The 22,065-nt window shown below is 45.7% G+C and overlaps 1 protein-coding gene across 2 annotated transcripts in view; it reads right to left on the reverse strand.

Annotated features, from left to right (window-relative positions):
* Positions 1 to 22,065, reverse strand: part of LOC126281598 (ets DNA-binding protein pokkuri-like) — a 183,375-nt gene that overhangs the window by 8,155 nt on the left and 153,155 nt on the right. Inside the window, exons 2-5 of one of the 2 annotated variants that reach the window (XM_049980696.1) lie at positions 6,664 to 6,987; positions 3,829 to 3,936; positions 3,218 to 3,508; positions 1,252 to 1,587 (exon numbers count right to left, since the gene is read on the reverse strand). In XM_049980696.1, coding sequence (XP_049836653.1) covers positions 1,252 to 1,587; positions 3,218 to 3,508; positions 3,829 to 3,936; positions 6,664 to 6,985 — 1,057 coding nt within the window. In that variant the 5' untranslated portion in view covers positions 6,986 to 6,987. Of the gene's footprint in view, positions 1 to 1,251; positions 1,588 to 3,217; positions 3,509 to 3,828; positions 3,961 to 6,663; positions 6,988 to 22,065 lie in introns of both variants that reach the window. The other variant, XM_049980695.1, reaches the window with a different exon arrangement.

The raw sequence follows: 22,065 nt of genomic DNA on the forward strand, positions 1-22,065 counted from the left end.
TCTTGCAACACGAGCCACCTTGTGGTTTATGCACGATGGTGCTCCTGCCCATTACAGCCGCAACGTAAGGGCGTACCTCAATGATGCGTATCCACATCGATGGATAGGTCGCGGAGGACCAATTGCTTGGCCAGCCAGATCACCTGACCTGAACCCTTTAGACTTTTATTTATCGGGCCGACTGAAGACATTGGTGTACTCTTCTGCAGTACCGAACAGAGAAGTGCTACAACAAAGAATTGAAGGTGGTTGTGAAATTATTCGTGGAGAGTTGAACGGACTGTGTAATGTGCAGAGATCATTGCGGCGACGAGCACGGGTCTGTCTGCAAGTTCAGGGACAGCATTTTGAACATGCATTGCATTAAGATTTGTGCAAATACAGTACAGTACAGTCTGTAAATTCTTCACGTATTTTCCTTAGTTATTTTGCAGTGATTTAGTTCAATCAACAGGAACTAAAGTAATACAGTATTCGCGAGGAATTGTTTCAGTTTGTTACGTCACGTTTATTTACCAGTTTGCGTTTTTAGTCCAAATGCACTGTAATTAAACTGTGAACTCTGGGAAGTAAATACTTTACGTTGTATTGAATGTATTATCATGTTTTGTTCATAACTCTGTAATAAGCCAAGTATAGCAAAAATTGTATAGAACATTTTTGTCTTATATTTACCTCACAAATACACCCTTAAAATATTTACATGCATTTTTGAATCACCCTATATATATATATATATATATATATATATATATATATATATATATATATATATATATATATATATATATATATATATATATACTGTACAATAGTTCATTTATCAAATCTGAAAGGGTCTCTTTATTCAAATTGTTACCTAGACTTTAAAAAGCATGGATACTGTATCTTTAGTTCAGCTCTTCAGTACACCCAAGTTAGGGGTGACTATATCTATGAATTGAATCTATCCAGTATTGATGATAGTAAGAAAATGGAGAAGGTGATGAAAACCACTCCTGGCACTTGAGGAAGTTGATTCAAATATCGACAAGAGGACTACTGAGATTAACACCCCCTCTGGATGGATGGACTGTCCTGAAATTCACCTCACCAAGTAAAACAATTCATTGGTTATCATAAGCTGTATGTTGTAACCTCCCTTCTCATTTCTAGAAGAATTACGTCAATAAAAATTTCTTTGATCACCAGGAATTTAAAATAGCAACTACGAAGTTGTGTGGACCGCTCTACGAGGCTGATTATACTCACTGGTGTTAGGCTCCGGGGTGTCCGAAGGGAAGAATTCGCGGGGTGCGAAAGCGTTCCTGAAAACAGTGTTAGAAGCAGGCGACGGAGGCGGCTCGCGCGCCGTGGGTGACGGGGGTGGCAGGCTCGGTGGTGGGGGCTGCGTGTGCTGGAGCTGTTGGTGTGCAGGTGCTGGTGCAGGGGCAGCAGTTGCGGTAGGTGGTGGTGAGCTGCCCGCGTGGCCCGGACCTGCCGCCTCCTGGCAGCTGTCATCGTCCGAGTCAGAACCGTTGCTATTGCTACCCGCACTGCCACTGTGGTAGGACGATGCCGCCATGTGGTCTGCGTGCTGTGGGCTCCCTGTACCGAAGAAACACACACCACATACTTGTTAGTGAACAGCTTCAAGAAAAGCCCATAATGTAATACAAACTGAGCCTATGTTAGAGACAAATAGACTATCTGAATAGAACAAATACTGAAGCTTTGTTTTCTCCCTGGTGAAAGGAATCCTCACATTCTTCTTTGGAACCGAACAGATTTTTCAAGAGCCTTAACTGTGTGTCATGAAGGAATTAAGCGAGTGGGATGGAAATCCGTAGATGTGATACACATGAAGAAACAAACAAATGATTCAATTTTAGAAAATTTGCATGATTTAAATCAAGAGAAAGAGCTACACAAATTGAACCAGTCTATTTCGTATTGGTCTACCTCTGGCTTTTATGTAAGCAGTAATTCGCTTTGGCACTGGTTGATAGAATTGTTGCATACCCTTCTGATGGATATCACACCAAATTCTGTCCAATTTGTGTATTACATCATCATCATCATTATCCAGAGCTAGTTAGAGGACCCTGCCCCCGATGTCCCAGACGTTCTTATTGGGGAGGAATCTGGTGACCTTGATGGAAAAAGTGGGGATTGGTCAGCACGATAGCAAGCATTAGAAACTGTTAGTGTGTGTGGGTGGGCATTATATTGCTGAAATATAAGTCCAGGGTGGACTCTCATGAAGGGCAACAAAATGGAGCATAGAGCATCGTCTACATACCACTGTGCTATAAGGGTGCTGCATATGACAACAAAATAGGTTCTACATGAAATGAAACGGCACACTAGACCATCACTCTTGGATGTCAGGCCATATGGCAAGCAACAGTGAAGTTGGTATCCCAACGCTGTTGAGACGTCCCCATATAAATATTCCCTGGTCATCAGTGCTCAGTTGAAAGTGGGAGTAATCTTTCATCATTTAGTTGTACATGTACATTACATCTGTTGATTTCTGTCCCATTCGGATAATTCCTTTGTGGTGCATCTTTCTTCTTCTTCTTCTTCTTCTTCTTCATTTTGTAGTGTAATTCAAAAGCACATCAAGACAATCATAACTCTCATTTTAGTACTCACACTGAACTGTAGTTATAGTGTATCATGTTAATATCTTGACTAGTAAGACTAAATCCATGGTGTTTAAAGGATCAGAACCTGTTATGTGAAAAACTGTTGTTACAATAAATAGACTTACAGTGTTAATTTGCTTACTTTCTTAAAATGCACCATACCAAAAAGAGAAAATGGACATTGGAAATAAATTAATTATATCAATGACATGTTAACCAGAAATTTCAAAAATAAATTGAGAAATTACATGATGGTGAAATTCTATGACACTATGACAATAGTACCTTGCCGTGTAAGAATGAAGTGCAGACTTTTCTTTTTCTTTTTTAGAAAAAAAAAGGGTCGCACACAGCAGAAATGATATTTTTAAAATGACTGGCACGTTACAAAAGGACAGACAGGAGGAGCAAGAGATGGGGCAGAGTTTCAAATACTAAGTATAAATGAATGCATCCAGCACTACAAAAAGTATAAGTCACCTAGATAAGATAAGATAAACCAGATCAACCACATTAATATTCCAGAAATGATAGCTCAGCACCAGCCAAGAAGTGGACAAGAGTGATATTTATCAGGATTTACTCACCCGACTGGCTATCGACGGAGGGTGCAGGACTGAGTGTGACAGAGTTGCCGTGTTGCACGAGGTGCACGAACCCAGAGGGGGGTGGAAAATCGACGAATCCCCAGGCGGCGGGCGACGGCGGCGGGGGTGGCGGGTAGCAGCGCGACGTGGGCGTTACGGGGCTGGAGGGCAGGCAGCGTGCCAGTGCCGCCGCATCGCGCACCAGCAGCTGCAGAACGTTGTGCAGCACGTCGCCCGCCGCAGACGACCGCTCGCCCAGGTCTGCCTTCGTCAGCAGGCACAGGGCCTTGCCTACGGGTACGAGGTCAATTCAAAAGACTGCACAACTGGGAAGGAACAGAACAGAAGTTACGAAGAACTTCGTTACGAACAGGTGGCTGGGTAACACTACAGACAGAATGAAACACAGCCACAACACAACAAATAATATACGAATTGCTGGATGGCAAGATATTTTGTTTGCATCTTCTGGTTCTACTATAAAGAAAAAAGATTTCATACAATAAAAAACTAAGAAACTGATTTTTAATATTACTTGAATAAGGAAGTGATGTTTGGCAATTTATTTCCTTTACTGTCAACATTATGTAACTTTCTATCTGATTACTCACCGTTCATCTGGAACATGTCCATGTTGAATTCGGGCAAGTCGAATTCCCTCTCACACCACTTCAAGAAAGCTGCCACATCCTCTCGTGACCATATTCTCGGGTCTGAGGCTGGAACAAAGGAAAATGGACTTGCTGTAAAGTCCACAAGGGAGAGAGGTGTGTGAGATGATTACCAGTGGCAAGTGTAAGAATTATGTATGGTCTAGATGAAATTCTTTTATGTTAGTGTTAGTGACAGTTGTTTGAATGGTTGGGTTTGGCAGTTTGTAACATATGAGTATTAGTTCCTACAAATGAGGAATTTCCATAAATAGGGGTTTCAATGAAACTAGGCTTATGAAGAAAGTATCACAATGTTTTCTCTTTCTCATTTATTTTCCACTTGCTTCTACATTACTTTGACAAAGAAACTTTACTTAACACTAGAAAAAAAATACAGGTTTTGTGTATGTGTGTGTGGGTGCACACGTGCACGCATATAACTGGCTTTTTTCATACAATTAAGAGTGAAAAATTTATTACTTTTTATCTTACTCTTTTTTCCTTTCATCTCCTTAGCTCTTGTAACCTTGGCACCCAGAGGCTGTGGTCGTGTGCGTGTGTGTGCGTGTGCGTGTGCGTGTGTGAGAGAGAGAGAGAGAGAGAGAGAGAGAGAGAGAGAGAGAGAGAGAGAGAGAGAGAGAGAGAGAGAGAGCATGTGAGCGCGCACACGTATACACGTTTATGTTGTCTAATTCTGATAAAGACCTTCGTGCCTATCTGTGACTCAACATCTCCGTTATGTGGTGAGTAGCAATCTATCCTTTTCATAATATTGTCATAATTCCATCCAGATTTTCTATTGTCAGATTATATCTTTGCAGAAATAATCTGGAACTACTACACAACTGGCCATTAAAATAGCTACGCCATGAAATACTACAGATGCGAAATTTAACTGACAGGAAGAAGATGCTATGATATGCAAATGATTAGCTTTTAGGAGCATTCACACAAGTTTGGCGCCGGTGGCGACACCTACAACATGCTGACATGAGGATCGTGCAGCCACGTCTTGATCCCTGAGTCAACAGATGGGAATGTTTGCAAGACAACAACCATCTGCACGAATAGTTCGACGATGTTTGCAGCAGCATGGACTATCAGCTCGGAGACCATGGCTGCGGTCACCCTTGACGCTGCATCACAGACAGGAGTGCCCGCGATGGTGTACTCGATGACGAACCTGGCCCCACGGATGGAAAACGTCATTTTTTTGATGAATTCAGGCTCTGTTTACAGCATCATGATGGTTGCATCCATGTTTGGTGACATCGCAGTGAACGCACATCGCAAGCGTGTATTCATCATCCCCTTACTGGCGTATCACCCTGCGTGATGGTATGGGGTGCCATTGGTTACACGTCACGGTCACCTCTTGTTCACATTGACGGCACTTTGAATCGTGGATGTTACATTTCAGATGTGTTAAGACCCATGGCTCTACCCTTCATTCGATCACTGTGAAACCCTATGTTTCAGAAGGATGATGCATGACCGTATGTTGCAGGTCCTGTACGGACCTTCCTGGATACAGAAAATGTTTGACTGCTGCCCTGGCCAGCACATTCTCCAGATCTCTCACCAAATGAAAACGTCTGTCAATGGTGGCCGAGCAACTGGCTCGTCATAATACACCAGTCACTACTCTTGATGAACTGTGGTATTGTGTTGAAGCTGCATGGGCAGCTGTACCTGTACACACCATCCAAGCTCTGTCTGACTCAATGCCCAGGCGTATCAAGGCCATTATTACGGCCAGAGGTGGTTCTTCTGGGTACTGATTCTCAGGATCTACGCACCCAAATTGAGTGAAAATGTATTCTCATGTCAGTTCTAGTATAATATATTTGTTCAAGGAATACCCGTCTATCATCTGCATTTCTTGGTGTAGCAATTTTAATGGCCAGTAGTGTAGCAATGTTATTGTTTCTCAGACAGTTCCTGCTGCTGATGAAACGTAAAATGTAAAGTCTTGAATGACCCATCACTAAAACACAATGGGACATGGCATAACACATTATTTTTAGTAATTTATGTAGAACAAAATGCTACAGATGACAAAAATCAAAGGTGAAAGTCCAACTCTGTACTAAGAAACTAGTGACAAGGACTGTGAAAAGGCTGACAGAAGGAGAAGAAATATGAGGAGGAGGAGGAGGAGGAGGAGGAAGTGGTAAAGAGGGGGAGGAGATTTTGGAGGAGGAGTTGGGGAGGAAGAGGAAGGGGGAGGGGGTGACGAAGACAAAAGAAGAGATGAAGAAGAAGATGATTATAGTGGAAGAGTTGGTAAGGAAGAGGAAGAGGAAGAGGCGGTGGAGAAAGAGGAGTAAGAGGCGGTGGAGAAAGAGGAGTAAGAGGCGGTGGAGAACGAGGAGTAAGAGGCGGTGGAGAACGAGGAGTAAGAGGCGGTGGAGAACGAGGAGTAAGAGGCGGTGGAGAACGAGGAGTAAGAGGCGGTGGAGAACGAGGAGTAAGAGGCGGTGGAGAACGAGGAGTAAGAGGCGGTGGAGAACGAGGAGTAAGAGGCGGTGGAGAACGAGGAGTAAGAGGCGGTGGAGAACGAGGAGTAAGAGGCGGTGGAGGAGGAGGATGATGATTATGACGACAAAGAAAGTGGAGCAGGAAAATGAAAGATAAGGAGAAGGAGGGGACAATGTGGGGGAACAGAATGTTGAGGAAGTAGTGAGGAGGAGGAGGAGGAGGAGGAGGAGGAGGAGGAGGAGCAGGAGAACAGGCGTGTGGGTAATTGGTAAAAACAGGAAGGCGAATGTAATGGGAGGGATGGTGACTCACCTAGCGAAGGCGGCAGGTGCGCCTTGAAGTCTACGACGTTGGAGGAGGGGAAGTGCAGGGAGGCGGCGGCGGCAGCGGCGGCGGCGGCCTGGCCGCCCACGGAGGCGGCGGCGGCGGCCGCGGCAGCGGCGTGCTGGGGCGAGCCGGCAGAGGCGGAGGCGGCGGCGGCCAGCCCCAGGCCGGGGTACCGCCACAGCAGCTCCCCCGCGCTAAGCTGCAGCGACAGCGGCAGCGCGCCGCCGTGCGGGGACCCCAGGCCGGGGCCCACGCTCGCCGCGCGCTCCACCGCGGCCGGCGGCAGCGACAGTGGCAGCACCTTCATGCCTGCAACACGGAGCGGGGCGTGCCGTCACCGTCTGTTCACACCAGTGCTGATGAAGGGACTTCATGTCCCTGCTCTGGGAAAGGACTCAGCTTTTTCTCAGACAGTCGCAGACATACAACTCGATACACACGTACAAGAGATGGACAAAAATAGGGAAACCCCAAACACACTGTTGTGTACATAGTTCCGCGCAGTCAGCACGTACACAACTTTCCCACTAGAGCGCGCCCCGATAAGCACAACAGCGCAGGCTCAGCGCTCGTCCGTCTCCGCACTACGAAATGACGCTGCCTTAGAGACGGACCAAATTCTGCTTCCGCCGATCCGCGTATTAATATGTAACGCAGCCAATGAGATTGCTGCTAACGTAGAGCCTTTTCTCCTGACGGATCACACTCGTGCAGTGATACCTGAACGCGCGAGGTATTATAACGAGTGCACAGGCCTCCGATCAGTCAGTCTGCATTAGTCTGTACCAGTCTATAGTCAAGTTTCAGTCTGCGCCTAATAAGATTATCATATTCCTGAACACAGCCATGAAGATAAATGAATAGACACTTTTGTCAAGTATCAGAGAGATATGTGAGAATAAGATTAACGTACCAAGACCAAAGGAACTTCAGATTGTCAATTGTAAACAGCATCCAGAATCAAGTTACGTAATGTTTATGCTTGTTATTATTTTAATAAACGTGTGTGAAAATAAACAAGTTCTATTTAAAGTTGGTCACCGTCAATCTGCTACTGCGTGCAGTGGCATTTCTATCGCTTGACCTAACGGCAGAAGATAAACACGCTACCATAAGACCACGAGACATATTGCTGACACTCGCCTACTTCGTTAGAGCGACAAGTCAAATAATCTGATGGTGTGTGCACCGAAGGTCTTACAGTACGTACACCACACACACAACACATTAGCGTGCTTGATACGGTGTAGGAAAACAGTTGTATTGTATTGTATTGTATTGTATGGTAACCGGGGACCTAGAAACGACGAAGAGGTTCCATCCCGCCGCAGCCGCAGTGGTCCACAACCCCACGACGACTACCGCAGTCCACTTCACTCCTCTGCCGCCCCACACCGAACCCAGGGTTATTGTGCGGTTCGGCCCCCGGTGGACCCCCCAGAGAACGTCTCACATCAGACGAGTGTAAACTCTATGCTTGCGTGGTAGAGTAAAGGTGGTGTACGCGTACGTGAAAAACTTGTTTGCGCAGCAATCGCCGACATAGTGTAACTAAGGCGGAATAAAGGGAACCATCCCGCATTCGCCGAGGCAGATGGAAAACCGCCTAAAAACCACCCACTGACTGGCCGGTTCACCTTCCATGTCTCTAAAAAACTGTACGACTTAACTACAGCGACGAGAAAGAGAGAGAGACAGAGAGGAGGAGGAGGAGGAGGAGGAGGAGGAGGAGGAGGAGGAGGAGAAAAAGAAGAAGAAATGGAGAAGAGACATTGAAGTGTAGACGCTCATTGTGGACAAGACGGAGACTGACGACTTAAACATAGGGGATGGGTGACTATCGCCAATGATATATGTTGACCAATCTGAGAAACACTGGTTCAGAGAGAGGTTTGTTGCTCCGCTTTGATTGCAATGAACGGACAGCAAACCATTCTATAACTGCATGGCTTTGGTTAGAAGAGTCCTGTTTCGATTCCCGGTATCCTTTCGCATTTATTTCTGTGGCAGGGATATCGGAAACTGAGCCCACTCAGTCTCGCGAGGCCAAACGAGGAGTTGATTGAAGAAAGAAGCACCAGCAGCACGATAATTCACCTAGTGGCAACAACGGCTGGAGGGACTGAAGATGAGCCTATGTTTACGAACTGGCACAACCTCTGCGATGAACTTCAAGGTTCCTTTTGTAAACGCCAGCTGGGCAATCTGCTTTGGCCAATTCTGATGGAGAGACTATTTGAGGCTTCAGTCATTTGTTACGGACAGATTAGAGTCCGTAGCAAGACCTGGTGCAGCGAGGCGCTTGTCACCACGAAACCGTCACCAGCACAATAATCGCGCCAGCAAACGCAAGTTAACCATCGACGTATCCTGAGGCCCGGGAGACTTAATATTCACTGGTGACACTGCCTACGGCGATTTAATACAGCGTTGCTCTAATTCTAGTGCCCTCCAGTTTCCTCGGTCTCCTCTTGTACGCGGTGGGGCGAGTACGACTGCTGCCGTGTGGGCAGGAAGAACTTCCGCGAGCTGGCTGCGCCGGCCTAGCGTCTCGCTGCGACCGCCGGAGGTCAACTGCGAGTTAACAGGCCACATCCTGCCAGACAGTGCCGGCGGGCAGCTGCGCCACTCTGTCACGGCACACCAGCTCAGCCGGAGGACTCTAAACTCCAGCGGCCCTTCATCCCAAGGTTGGCGCTTTGCTAGGCTCCGTCTCGTACTAGGTACGACATTACACCTCGTCTGGCGTTTCAGCTGACTTACTTTCCCAATCACAGATGGATCGACACTACAGCGCTAGCTCCAAACCACTGCGCAGTTTGACATTTTTCACAGACACCGCATCACCTAAAGGCCCTTGTAGACGATAAACCTTGTTCGTCAAATTCGCTGTTTCCTATCTACAGGTTTGTCAAACAAGCGCGCAAACGTACTAACAAAGACCGTCAAAATGTAACCTCACTTCTGCACCAACTGTCAGGTTGTGCGTCTCGTGTGGCGAAGTATTCTAACATTAGTGGGAATGTCTACCAATGCAGACAAAACATTTGTTGCACTGACTTCGGCACTGTGTGTATAGAAGGAAAACAAAACAAGACGCTGGCGCAGGACATGTTACACTCAGAACTTGATAACATAAAATTTCTTCGAATAAACAGTCGAACTTTTAATAGACTGACAGAACTACTTCGTACTCACATTGAAAAAGAAGCAAGTCTACTCTGTTTTACTTGTTCCTCTAATAAAAGCTAATTAGAAATACCACAATACATTGTCCGTGGAAGAACTGGAGAGCTTAGATTTTTTTGCATTATTGGTCTCCCGCTAGTGTGTAGTACGTAAAATACTGATTTTCTTCAGTGAGTTCAATTGTTACAGAAACGCTTTCTCGCTAAACAAGGGCGGCCAAAAAATGTCTGACAGCTTGTCAGGTCAACTGTCAATCAAAATTTCTTTCAAACACGTTAAATACGGTCTACATTTGGCAAACACATCAAAGCCGCACACTACCAAACAATTTGACAAACTAGTGAAATTTGACAAAATGTTTGATAGTTAACAGGTGACAGAAGAATAAGTTGTGAAGGTTCGTTGTACTTGGTAGGAAACTAGCTACTGCAACAGTGCTTAGTGATGTAAGACCAGACGTTTGCTATTATTCCTCTATCCTCTCTTGGAATTCGAGTAAGAAAGCATTTTCGTTTGGATCCGTAGTAACATTCGCACCTCGAAATTTACGTGGTTTGCACAAAGTAATCACTGACTAGAACGATGCCAGACAGTTTCATTGGAAGAATTCTCAGGAAATGTGGCCCATCAACAAAGTAGCTGACAAAACACTCGTTCCTTCGGACCGATGCCTGGAAATACTCGTAAGCACAGAATCCGCACCAGATAAGACTGATAGAGGAAATGCAGGAGACCCAAAGACGAGCGCCGCATTTCGTTACAGGTCCATTTAGCAAGCACGGAAGCGTCACAGATGATGAACCAACTCAGTGGCAGACGCCACAAGAGAGGCATTATGCATCACGGTATGGTTTATAAGCGTATCTCGCGAAGAGATCATGAAGATAAAACTGGACATATTCGAGCCCGTACTGACGGTTAACGACAATCGTTGTACCCGCGAATTATTCGCGACTGGAACAAGAAAGGGGAGCGAGTGCAAGTGGTACACAGTACCCTCCACCGCACACCGCAGAGTGGTTTCCGGTCTATACATGTAGACTCAGAATTAAATATATTTACGAAAAAGGACCAAGAGGTCGTACCTGGACTTTCTAGCGACTCACGTTTTTTGTCAATTATGCGAAACATTATCCGTTACATGTTTGCTTTTGTTATACGCTATAAACTGGCTGCTCTGGGAAAAGAAGGTGGTGCTTGTTTCATCAACCAGTGTTCTACGAACCGATCACCAGCTTTTGTTCCCAGCATCCTTCGCTCAGGGGCCAAGTAAAAGTGTGCAATATATATGATTGGGAGAACAGAAGAGAGAGAGTCCATTATGCAAACAACAGACGTGAAATAAAGATGAATGGGGAAACATCAGTGGATGAAGCCCTGTTTTGCAGCACGGACAAATGCAAACAGTTTGAAATATGTAGATGAAGGCGCCTGCTTGAGCTACCGGTTAAAGGGCTCAGCACGCCTTGTCCTGCCTCACCTGGTAAGAGTCAAGCCGCGAGCGAATCGGCACCGTAGCCGACAGATACGCCGCTATCTTATCCTTGTTATCTCGCCAGGAAGTACAGCTCTCTGCAAAGTAAGAGGGCTGCGCCTTTTTGCTTATGGCGTTTTGTGCGCCCAAGTCTAAAGTGCTACCGCGATCCGCCCGGCCACCACTCACATTGCACAAACTGCAAATTTGGCTCCGACCACATATGAACGCATTTTTTGTTTTGTTTTCCTCCTGATATATTTTCAGAAAATTGCTGTTATCCACGAAGACAAATTCATGTGTAGCTACTGTTATTTCGCGACGCAAGCACCGCCTAGCACATTTCTAACAATATGTCATGTCTGTAGCGTTCAGCGCCGCATTTCCGTTGCTGCCAGAAGCTCGAAATAAACTAACGATTCTTATGTTTCACTGGAGACTCTTATTTAGCTTCTGACATTTTTTAATTACTAATTCCAAACGTAACTCTTCAATAAAATAAAGAAAACCATCATTCCCCCCCCCCCCCCCCCCCCCGAAACACACAGTGTCCGTAACACATGCTGCAAGTAGAATTAGTAGTAAACAAGTAATAATTAAAAGTTCATGCCTGATGCGTCAGTTTGTTGCGTGATCAGCGAAAATGTAGTAAGCGATAAACTTTTCTCCTTTCGCCATTTTGCGGGTGCTGTCAGAGAGAAAAAGACTCGTATAGGTTTGAAATTATGCGTCAAGTTTGTTGCAAGTCACGAAGTGCTCCCATTCCCAAAATACTAGATGAATATAGCCTGGCTATTTGCATGTCTTGAGCAATGCTTCTCCCCCCCCCCCCCCCCTCCCTAAGTGATTCTTACCGCCACAGCGATTCTTTGCAGACAGTAAGTGATATGTGTACCAAGTTTGGTTGGTATTGATCCAGTGGTTTACAAGGAGATGTAGAACATTATACACATTACTTTTATAATATTTACTGATGTATGGTTATATAATTTCAAAGGCCGCAGTAAACACTCAAAGGATTTTTAAAAAATTGCAGACCATGTGATGTACTGTGACGAAATATAGTGGTGTTTTCATTACTTGCCACGCGACTGAATTCGTTAGATTCCTAGACTCCATACACTAAAAAAAGTAATATGTCATTTCATTTATTACTTCTTTTCTGGTAATTACAGTAATAGACACGTACACATGGAGGTAATGGGGACGGGGGGGGGGGGGGGGGGGGCAGACTAGTGCGTATTGCCGAAATTCCGGAACAGAGCACGCAATTTAGATAAGATTTATTGTAATCTTAGCATAGCAGCTTGATTACCACGTGACTGCAGATGACAGTCTGCCCATATCTGGGAATAAAAGCGGTCCCTGGCTACGTGGGCAGACAGCCAGCTCATCGTAGTAACATTACGCAGCTGCCTCGAATGTCTCAATGACATCGGGAGATGGCATCGCTGTAATTGACCAGTCATTATTTCTCAGGTTCTCTCTCCTCGACTGATTAACAGCCAAGTTGCTGATTCTATTTTTCTGCACAGTATTCCGATCGGTCAGTAACTTAGGAGCGAGTATGGGTAGCCACAGCTGGCACCACCTGAAGAAGACCACGGGGTCAGACAAACAGAATCGGCAAGCTTAGAATTTCCCGTTTTAGCTGTAGGCGAAGTCGTGTTGGTAATGCACTGGAATCCGGCTTGACCACATAAAATTCTTAGTAATGTCTTAAGTCACATTCAGTACTCTTCATTTTCCGTTTTTAACGGTCCTGGACTCGAAACGAGCCCAGTAACTTGAGATCTTGTCCCGAATTTTATGTGACTGCACCAAATTTTAATATTTTACTACAGTCAACAAGCACATTAAAAGTCACCGTTGCGCAACATGGCTCACGTAGCTGGCGACCCTGCGGCTCGTAACGAGGGGGTCCTTACGTAAAGTGAAACACGCTCACTTCGGCCCGGCGGCGCCTCTGCCTTCCCGTGAGCCCCCACACAGGAAACAGCGGCGGCGGGGAACTTTCCAGGCGAGCGCCCGCCCAAAGAGTTTTGCGCGAACTCGCGTGAGTTATCGCACTCTCCACGGCCGCTGCGAGGCCTTGCTACAGTTCAGCCGTACCTGGCGATAAAGGGTCCGCCCACGCTCGGAAGACACAGCGAGAGGCAAGAGGCACGCAAGTCTACGGTGCCTCGACGAGCGGAAGCAGCTGCTCCAGTCAGCGTCGTGAAAGAAATCCGTTACTAATAACTGCCCATTGACAAAGTTTGAACCGCCGAGCTCGGCAGCCTGCGAAAACACTTCGCAGCTGTAATGGTTCTTTATTTACGTGTCCATTACGGCACTCCAATCCCAGTTCTCGATACCAGCAATATCGTACTACTTTTCTGCGAAGTAACAGACATTTTTGTGACAATATTCACATTTGGTTTTATTAATGTATAGGTACTCCGATGTATCGATATATTACAATGATACTGTTCTTGTGTGTAGCCTATTCATTTCTGTGAGACTGTCATAATCTTTGACTTACTTGTAACCGTTTTGGTGCGAATGCACACAGAGCAGTCTGTTTCACTTTGCAGAAGTTGTTATTTCGCTTTGTAAAAGAACAGTCCAGCCTTGTGTTTCGTTAAAATGGAAATTACATATATGAAGATAAACTGTTTTCTTGATGATGTGATAATTAAGAAGAAGTATATGTGAATTTACAAGAAGTTTAATAAAAATGTGGATCGTGAACACCAAGTCAAAAATTATTTCTACCATACCATTGTTCTGATCTGGGATTGTTTGATCATTAAGAATTTCCTGAAAAACGCATTTGTTAGGTCTTCCAATATTGCTAAAATACAGATCTGGACCCTCTAGCAGTCAAAGTGGAATCACCCCAGAATCAACAAGATGACCCATAACAGCTTCAACGAAATCTACATGGGAATCCATTCAAGATAAGTGCCAAAATTAATGACTTTTTTTTTTTTACAGTGACTTCATTATTTCCATTTTGACGATACCATCCACAGTCAATAACTTTGCTGTTGCCCGATAAAGCGAACATATGCTGCGTCAGCAACATTATTAATCTGATTTCTAACCTACTTTGCAAGTGGTGGTATTGTTAGACAGACAATAACGATAAAAACAAACAAGCGTTATTGAAGTAACGTTCATCAACTTCTGCACACTGAGCAGAGTACGTGTTGAACAGGTTTACGATTTTGGGGATGAGCACTGACGACCATTTCGTCGGGATTCTATTCAACTGCGCGTTCATGTGTCGACCGCATCGGACTCAGCGTTTCTCGTAGACACTCCTGACTTCGCTACTCCGCGAATAGGAAACCGTTTATGTGATTCCTCATGAGCAGCATAATCACTTGCATTAAACAATCCCTAAAGAATGTACCACATCAGCATATTCATGGTGTGTGAAGTCAGCCGAAACTGCACTTTTTGGACCATAACATCAGCGCGCGATGGAAAAAGTACGAGTCGACATCAAGCAGCTGCATGTCTACAAACACACTATAGTCCAATTTAAAGTTGTTGGCATTCGACTGCTCCTGCTGCCGAATACACAAATGGTAGCCTGACACAGACTCTCCTCCCGTGTTGCCACTTCCATCATACCAAGCACTGTGCTTGTCAGTAAAAATCATCGTGTGGCACTGTTAGCCGGGGAAGTTGGTCCGCCGGGTTGCAATTCTTATTTCAGGTGACGCCACAATGGGCGACTGACGTGTGTCGGTAGTGATGAATGGATGATGAGGACAACACAGCATCCAGTCCCCGGGCGGAGAAAATCTCCAACCCTGCCCGGAATCGAACTCGGGTACTCTTCATGTGAGGTAAACACGTTATCACACAACTAAGCAGGCGGACAGCTTGTCAATTGTGAAGTACGAAACTTGTGCGGTCGCAAAAATTTCGTCTGTTTCAAGAGGGGGGTGGGGGGGGGGGGGGCGTAACTCAGGCTCATGTCAAAATCAAGACCATATTTTTAACATGCTCAGAAACATTGGATAACTCAATTTGTCTCAGGAGGAACGGTAAATATTTGGAAATGTGTTACTTAATCTTTCACATAAAAATCTCAATTGTTCCACAGAAATTGTTTTACGCAATTTTTATGGCTATTTAAACATTGTAGTCTGTCAGACCGCACTAGGGGCAGTATGTTGTGATGAAAGGCCTGGGAAGCTAAGAGTTAATGAGTAGATGATGAAAGCACATTAAATTTTTAAATTCTGTCTGTGTGTGTGTGTGTGTGTGTGTGTGTGTGTGTGTGTGTGTGTGTGTGTGTGTAGGAGATGGTGAGTAAGAAACATATTTCTGTCGAAACATATTTCTGTCGCTACGGAGAGCGGACGGCGTCGCAACTTTGGACCTTAAACGCCAGATGCTAACAATTTAAAAGTAACTACAGATTTGGCAGCATGAGCGTTTCAGCTCTAAATATTTCATAGGGACGCCTGCTTGTGCCTTTACCACGTTGTGGAAACATCCAGCACACATGCTTAACACGTATCGGTTGCAGAGAAGAGGAGACGCGCGTTGCCGGTGACAAGTCGCGTCCCGCCGTCTTTCGGCAGGGAAGACGTGGCGCAGGCGCCCCGTAGCAGGAAGCGGCAGCTCGGAGCCCGCCAAGGACGCCCGCCACTGCTACCAACTGCCGCGAGCAGGCTGGCCACACCGCCCTGTTCCGGCTTCCATCATCAGACTGCCGTGCGTCACGGGGGCGAAGCGATCAAAGGCCGCCTCTCTGCACGGTTACGTCGAAGGCTACGGCCAGTGCCAAAGGGTTCCGTAAGCGTGAAAGGCTTTAAAGGTGATGGCGCTTTGGAATGAAGACAGGCCACTCGTTACCAAGTGCTTTAAAAAAAATTGATGGCTCATAAAGCTTGTCTATGCTGAATCAAATATTCACCTTAAAGGATCTCTCTCTCTCTCATATACAAACTAAACATCCAAAGGCATAAATGACTGACGAGCGGTTTTTAATGAATTGACAAGGGTTTTTTACGCCTCCGAGTGGAGTGTACGTAGATGGTGGGAAGCTGCGATGATTTACATTAAGGAGTCCGATTTTCAGCTTTTGAATCACTTTTCTCTCAGACTGGCTACATGAGGCTCCTGTGAACGTAATCTGAACATATTCTATGACATGCCAGCGAAGATACTTCTAGAATACCCATCTGGGAAACTAACTTTGCCTCATAAAAGGGGATCCATGATGTAAGACTGGGAAAATAAACAATAAAACAAAGAATAGATCACGTACCGATCTCCATTCTGGCTTCACACATGTTATGCGATAGACTTCCAGCTATGATATATAATAGTACAGCTATGCTTCCTAAGTGCTTTGCGAACTACAAACCTGACGGAGTACCTACGTCATCAATTCAAACCAATGAAAGACGCCTACAAGTTAATACATTCGGGCGCGCAGTGATTCCGGAATCGTTAGAAAGATTCCCAAAGTGACAAGTTATTGTTCGGAGGTGTCAGGAGCCGATGACATTCAAATACCGTACCATTTTGGTATTGCTGAACAAATGGAGATTTAAATCGAACCTCTAGACACACCAAAAAAAATATATAGTTTTTAAGTTCCAGATTTAGTCATTAGCAACGAAGCATAACAAGTCAGTTGTACAGGGATTGGAAACAAAGATATGCTACTGCAATATTGGGGAAACAACCCCTCCCTACAGTATCAGCTCAAAAAATTTGTCGAACCTTAGTAATACCCGACATATGAACCCAGCAAGTCTGCAACCTCTCTCACAATTATTTTGTCGCTGTCCAAACATACGGTGATTTTTTGTTTTATTTATTCAAGAAGAAATCAGTCGATTGACATGATCAGATGGTTCAAATGGCTTTGAGCATTATGGGACTTAACTTCTGAGGTCATCAGGCCCCTAGAACTTAGAACTACTTAAACGTAACTAAGCTAAGGAGATCACACACATCCATGCCCGAGACAGGATTCGAACCTGCGATTGGAGCGGTCGCGCGGTTCCAGACTGTAGTGCCTAGAACCGCTCGACCACTCTGGCCGGCTGACATGATCAGAAGGGAAATTAATGACGGTTGTATGCTCACTGTTATTCAGGATACACCTGTCAATGGACGAAATACAAGCGTACAGAATATCAGACCAGCTTCGTGATTGGATTGAGGAGTTCCTAGCAAAGATAGAACAGACCATGTCATTGCTAAGAGACAACAACGTTCGGAACTAAAAGTAACCAACTCCAAGAAAGTGTTATGGAACTACTATTACCGTAGGAAGCTCCTATATGGTGCTCGCGGATGGTTACTTCTTTATTGTATTTATTTGGCTTTTAGATTCCCAGCTACTTGGCAAATAACATTGTTATTTAATATAAGTTTCAATACATCACACTCTTTCTCAGTTACATTTTATCCCTTCAAATAAACATATAAACTTCGTTATCCTTATTATTAGCCGGCCGGAGTAGCCGAGCGGTTCTAGACGCTTCAGTCTGGAACCGTGCGACCGCTACGGTCGCAGGTTCGAATCCTGCCTCGGGCATGGATGTGTGTGATGTCCCTAGGTTAGTTAAGTTTAAGTAGTTCTAAGTTCTAGGGGACTGATGGCCTCAGATGTTATGTCCCATAGTGCTCAGAGCCATTTTTTTCTTATTATTAGTTTTTCATAATTATGTCGCAACGCTAGAAAATTTTAGGAAGACCTGAAGATGGTCGTTTGGTGTAGGGACTGGCAGTTTACCCCAAATACAGTATGTACAAAAGTAACACTGTGCAAGCATGTGCGAAGATCTCCGTTATTGTGTGACTTCGCGATTGTTGAACAGTCACTGGTATTAGAGATCTGAACCCAGCTGCTCCACAATACAACTGCGGTGTGTTAACCAATGTACCACGCTATCCGTTTGACAGAAATTAACCGCCAGAATTCGAAAGAACGGCGTCGATGGTGACCTTTGTTGGTATTCGGGTACTGTGGATCTAGTATCTTAATAATAATACTCACGCAAGTGGTTGAAACGGAAGCGGGCGGAGAGCCAGTCACCTAGCGACGTACCTGTCCGGTGCGTCTCGGAGCGTTTGTTTTGCCCGTAGCGCCGGTCCGCGCCGGAACAAAGGAACCGGCCGCTGCACGCCCACGCAGCGCAGCCGCCTCTGACGGGCAGCTTCCTGTTTTGCACCGAGCGCGTCCTGACTCCTGCTATACAGTGGCCGCGCCAGAGGCATCAGACTACCTGTGCGTCGGTGGGATGCTCCTCCATCACCCCTCCTTGCCATACCTCTTTTTCCCTTAATTGGCCATTCGAGACTGTTCGAAAACAAGGTAAACGTTTCAGCTGGTACCTCTTCTCACGTACGCGCGAGTGCTGAATCGTGAGTTAAGAACTACATAATTTTACTGTTGTCCTGACAGTTGTGGAAGGAGCATTATGAGATGTTTCATGTGGCTCAATTCAGTACTGAAGTTGAGTAGCGAGTAGGAAATATCGAGGCCTTGCCGACGACGCAATAGCACAGCTAGGTAAGGATTTACGCTGAAGAGCCAAAACAACTAGTATACCTGCCTAATATCGTGTAGGGCCCCGCGAACACGCAGAAGTGCCGCAGCACGACGTGGCATGGACTCGACTAATGTCTGGAGTAGTGCTGGAGGGAACTGACACCATGAATCCTGCAGGGCTGTCCATAAATCTGTAAGAGTACGAGGGGGCTGGAGGTTTCTTCCGAACAGCACGTTGCAAGGCATCCCAGATATGCTCAATGTCTGGGAGTTTGGTGGCCAGCGGAAGTGTTTAAAAGTCAGAATAGTGGTCTTGGAGACACTCTGTAGTAATTCTGAATGTGTGGGGTGTCTCATTGTTCTGATGGAATTGCCCAAGTCCATCGGAATGCACAATGGGCATGAATGGATGCAGGTGATCAGACAGGATGTTTATGTACATGTCACTTGTCAGAGTCGTATCTCGACGTATTAGTGGATCCATATCACTCCAACTGCACACTCCCCGCACCATTACAGAGCTTCCACCAGCCTTAACAGTTCCTTGTTGACATGCAGGATTCATGGATTCATGAGGTTGTCTCCATACCCGTGCACGTCCATCCCTCGATACAATTTGAAGCGAGATGATGTTGAGATGTGTATGAATTCCTAACGGACCAAACTGCTGAGTCCGTCGGTCCCTGGACTTACACACTACTTAAACTAACTTATGGTGAGAACAAAATACACACACACACACACACACACACACACACACACACGCCCGAGGGAAGAGTTGAACCTCCGGCGGGAGGGAGGCACGCAATCCGTGATATGGCGCCTCAAACCGCGCGGCCACTTCGCGCAGCTTAAACGAGACTCGTCCGACCAGGCAACATGGTTCCAGTCACGAACAGCCCTATGTCGCTGTTGACGGGCCCAGGCGAGGCGTTAAGATTTGTGTCCTGCAGTCGTCAAGGGTACACGAGTGGGCCTGCGTCATTAAGTATATACTCTTGCATTTAAAACTACGGCCAACTTAATATATTATTATTCTTCTTCTTCTCCTGAAGGTAGCGCATAGGTTGTGCTTCCCCTGCACTCTAGCTGCCTCTCGATCAGAACTGCCCTAGTGCGTCCCAGCCACAACTTCTACACGGTTACACTGATATTCGTCATTTTGCACTTAATTAAACTCACGTTGTGAATGTGAATATGCAATCAATGGCGACATACACTCTCACAGCTGTTTTCGAATGGCTCCACGCCCAAGGAGCGGATTTCTGTAGTCGAGAAACTGATCAATTTGCAGAAAGTTAAAGAACGTAGTCTACAGACACTTGTTGGCTATGTTGAAAAAGAAAAAAGAAAAAATGGCCAGATTAGAGTTGAGCTCGCGCGCTGAGGGTTCCGTACAAACTTAATTATGTAGATAGACAGCTCATGCAGTCCGGGAATCGAGACACTATCTCTTTTGCATGTTATCGACAATGATACTGACACGATATAGTTCCGAGGGATTCCAAGGTTTTCTAGAATGTTTTAGTTTCAATCATTTTAATTTGACAAAGTTATGCAAGACGCAGAGACCATCATTATTATAATCAGTAGTTTTCCATTCAGGCTGCCTGGGCCGCAATGGTAAAAGTCAAACATCAGACAAGGAATGACTATTGCTCGTATGACGCGTTTCGAAAATTATGCATCAACAGATATCTATTCGCCGACTAGTCTACGTGCAATAATCGCTCCTGGATATCTGATTGCGGATAACTTGCGAAACGCGCCATACGAGCAATAAAGTCATTCCTTGCCTGATGTTTTGACTTACCACTGCGACCCTCTCAGCTTGAATGCAAATCTACTTACTGTTTTAATTTCAAGTTTGACGTCCGATAACAAACGACGAAAGTAATGTTTTTGTCGCGTGATATAATTACGAATCAACCATTTTCGGATTTTTTCCTTTACTTGCACTATGTAGCTTTGCTTAGTGCGAAACTTTATGATTCTAAGTCAGCGGTAAGCACCCTATAGGTTTTGAGGGGTGGGTTTGCGAGTATCAAAATAAGTGACATAAATGACCGTTTCTTTCGCCTGCACTGATTTAGAACCTTCAATTTTTTACATCGTCACGAACCATAAGCCTTGGTGTGTTACATAAATTTCAACTTGCTATATTTACCCGTTCCTGAGAAAAAGGATTTTTAACAGTCGGATAGGCAGACGGGCAACGAAATGATACTATAAGGTTTACGTAGAGCATAATAAAGATTAATTTTGTGGTAAGTTACTTGTCCCGATATAATAATGTGTCACTTTTTTTTTCACTGTCCCCTCGTATTACACAAACAGGGAACGCAGATTGGCGCAGGGAGCTACATCGAACATTCTCGGCAATGCGACTACAAAAACATTTGGTGCGGTTCCAGCGGGCAGAGGTGAAGCAAGACGGCAGGGCGCGCTGCGCCGAGCAGCGTACACAGCGCCGCCGTCGGCAGCTCCGGTCGCGCCAGTGTTGAGGAAGCTGCGGAGGGCGCGGCCGAGGTTATCTGGCGAGAGCGACAAGTGCGTGACGTCAGCAGGTCAAGCACCGCGCCAAGGCCGCGCCAGCACAGCGCCAGCGCCGCGACGCCACGGGCCGACGCGGAAGTGTGCGAAGTGGCCGCCGCGCGCCCGCCTGCATCTCCACTGGCGCCCGTCCACCACCTCCCCACATGTCCGTGGCTTATCAATTAATGCCAGTTCCACGGTCGCTGCGATATACACAGCTCCATTTACCCTTTGACTACCAGTGGTATTCGCCTGAAACCACCACTTTATTATTTTCGTATGAAACCACCGATGCTATTACAAGACAGAGACATCTAGTGGCAGAATGAGGTACTTCTAAGAATGTAGCACATTTTAGCGCCCACATAACTGTTCAAAGCAACAGTCAGCGGGGAGATGGTGATACGTAAAAGCAGGATTAATGACTGGGGGATTTTTTTAATATACACTCCTGGAAATGGAAAAAAGAACACATTGACACCGGTGTGTCAGACCCACCATACTTGCTCCGGACACTGCGAGAGGGCTGCACAAGCAATGATCACACGCACGGCACAGCGGACATACCAGGAACCGCGGTGTTGGCCGCCGAATGGCGCTAGCTGCGCAGTATTTGTGCACCGCCGCCGTCAGTGTCAGCCAGTTTGCCGCTGCATACGGAGCTCCATCGCAG

The sequence above is a fragment of the Schistocerca gregaria genome, chromosome 7 (genome assembly GCF_023897955.1).
Source record: "Schistocerca gregaria isolate iqSchGreg1 chromosome 7, iqSchGreg1.2, whole genome shotgun sequence".
NCBI lineage: Eukaryota > Metazoa > Arthropoda > Insecta > Orthoptera > Acrididae > Schistocerca > Schistocerca gregaria.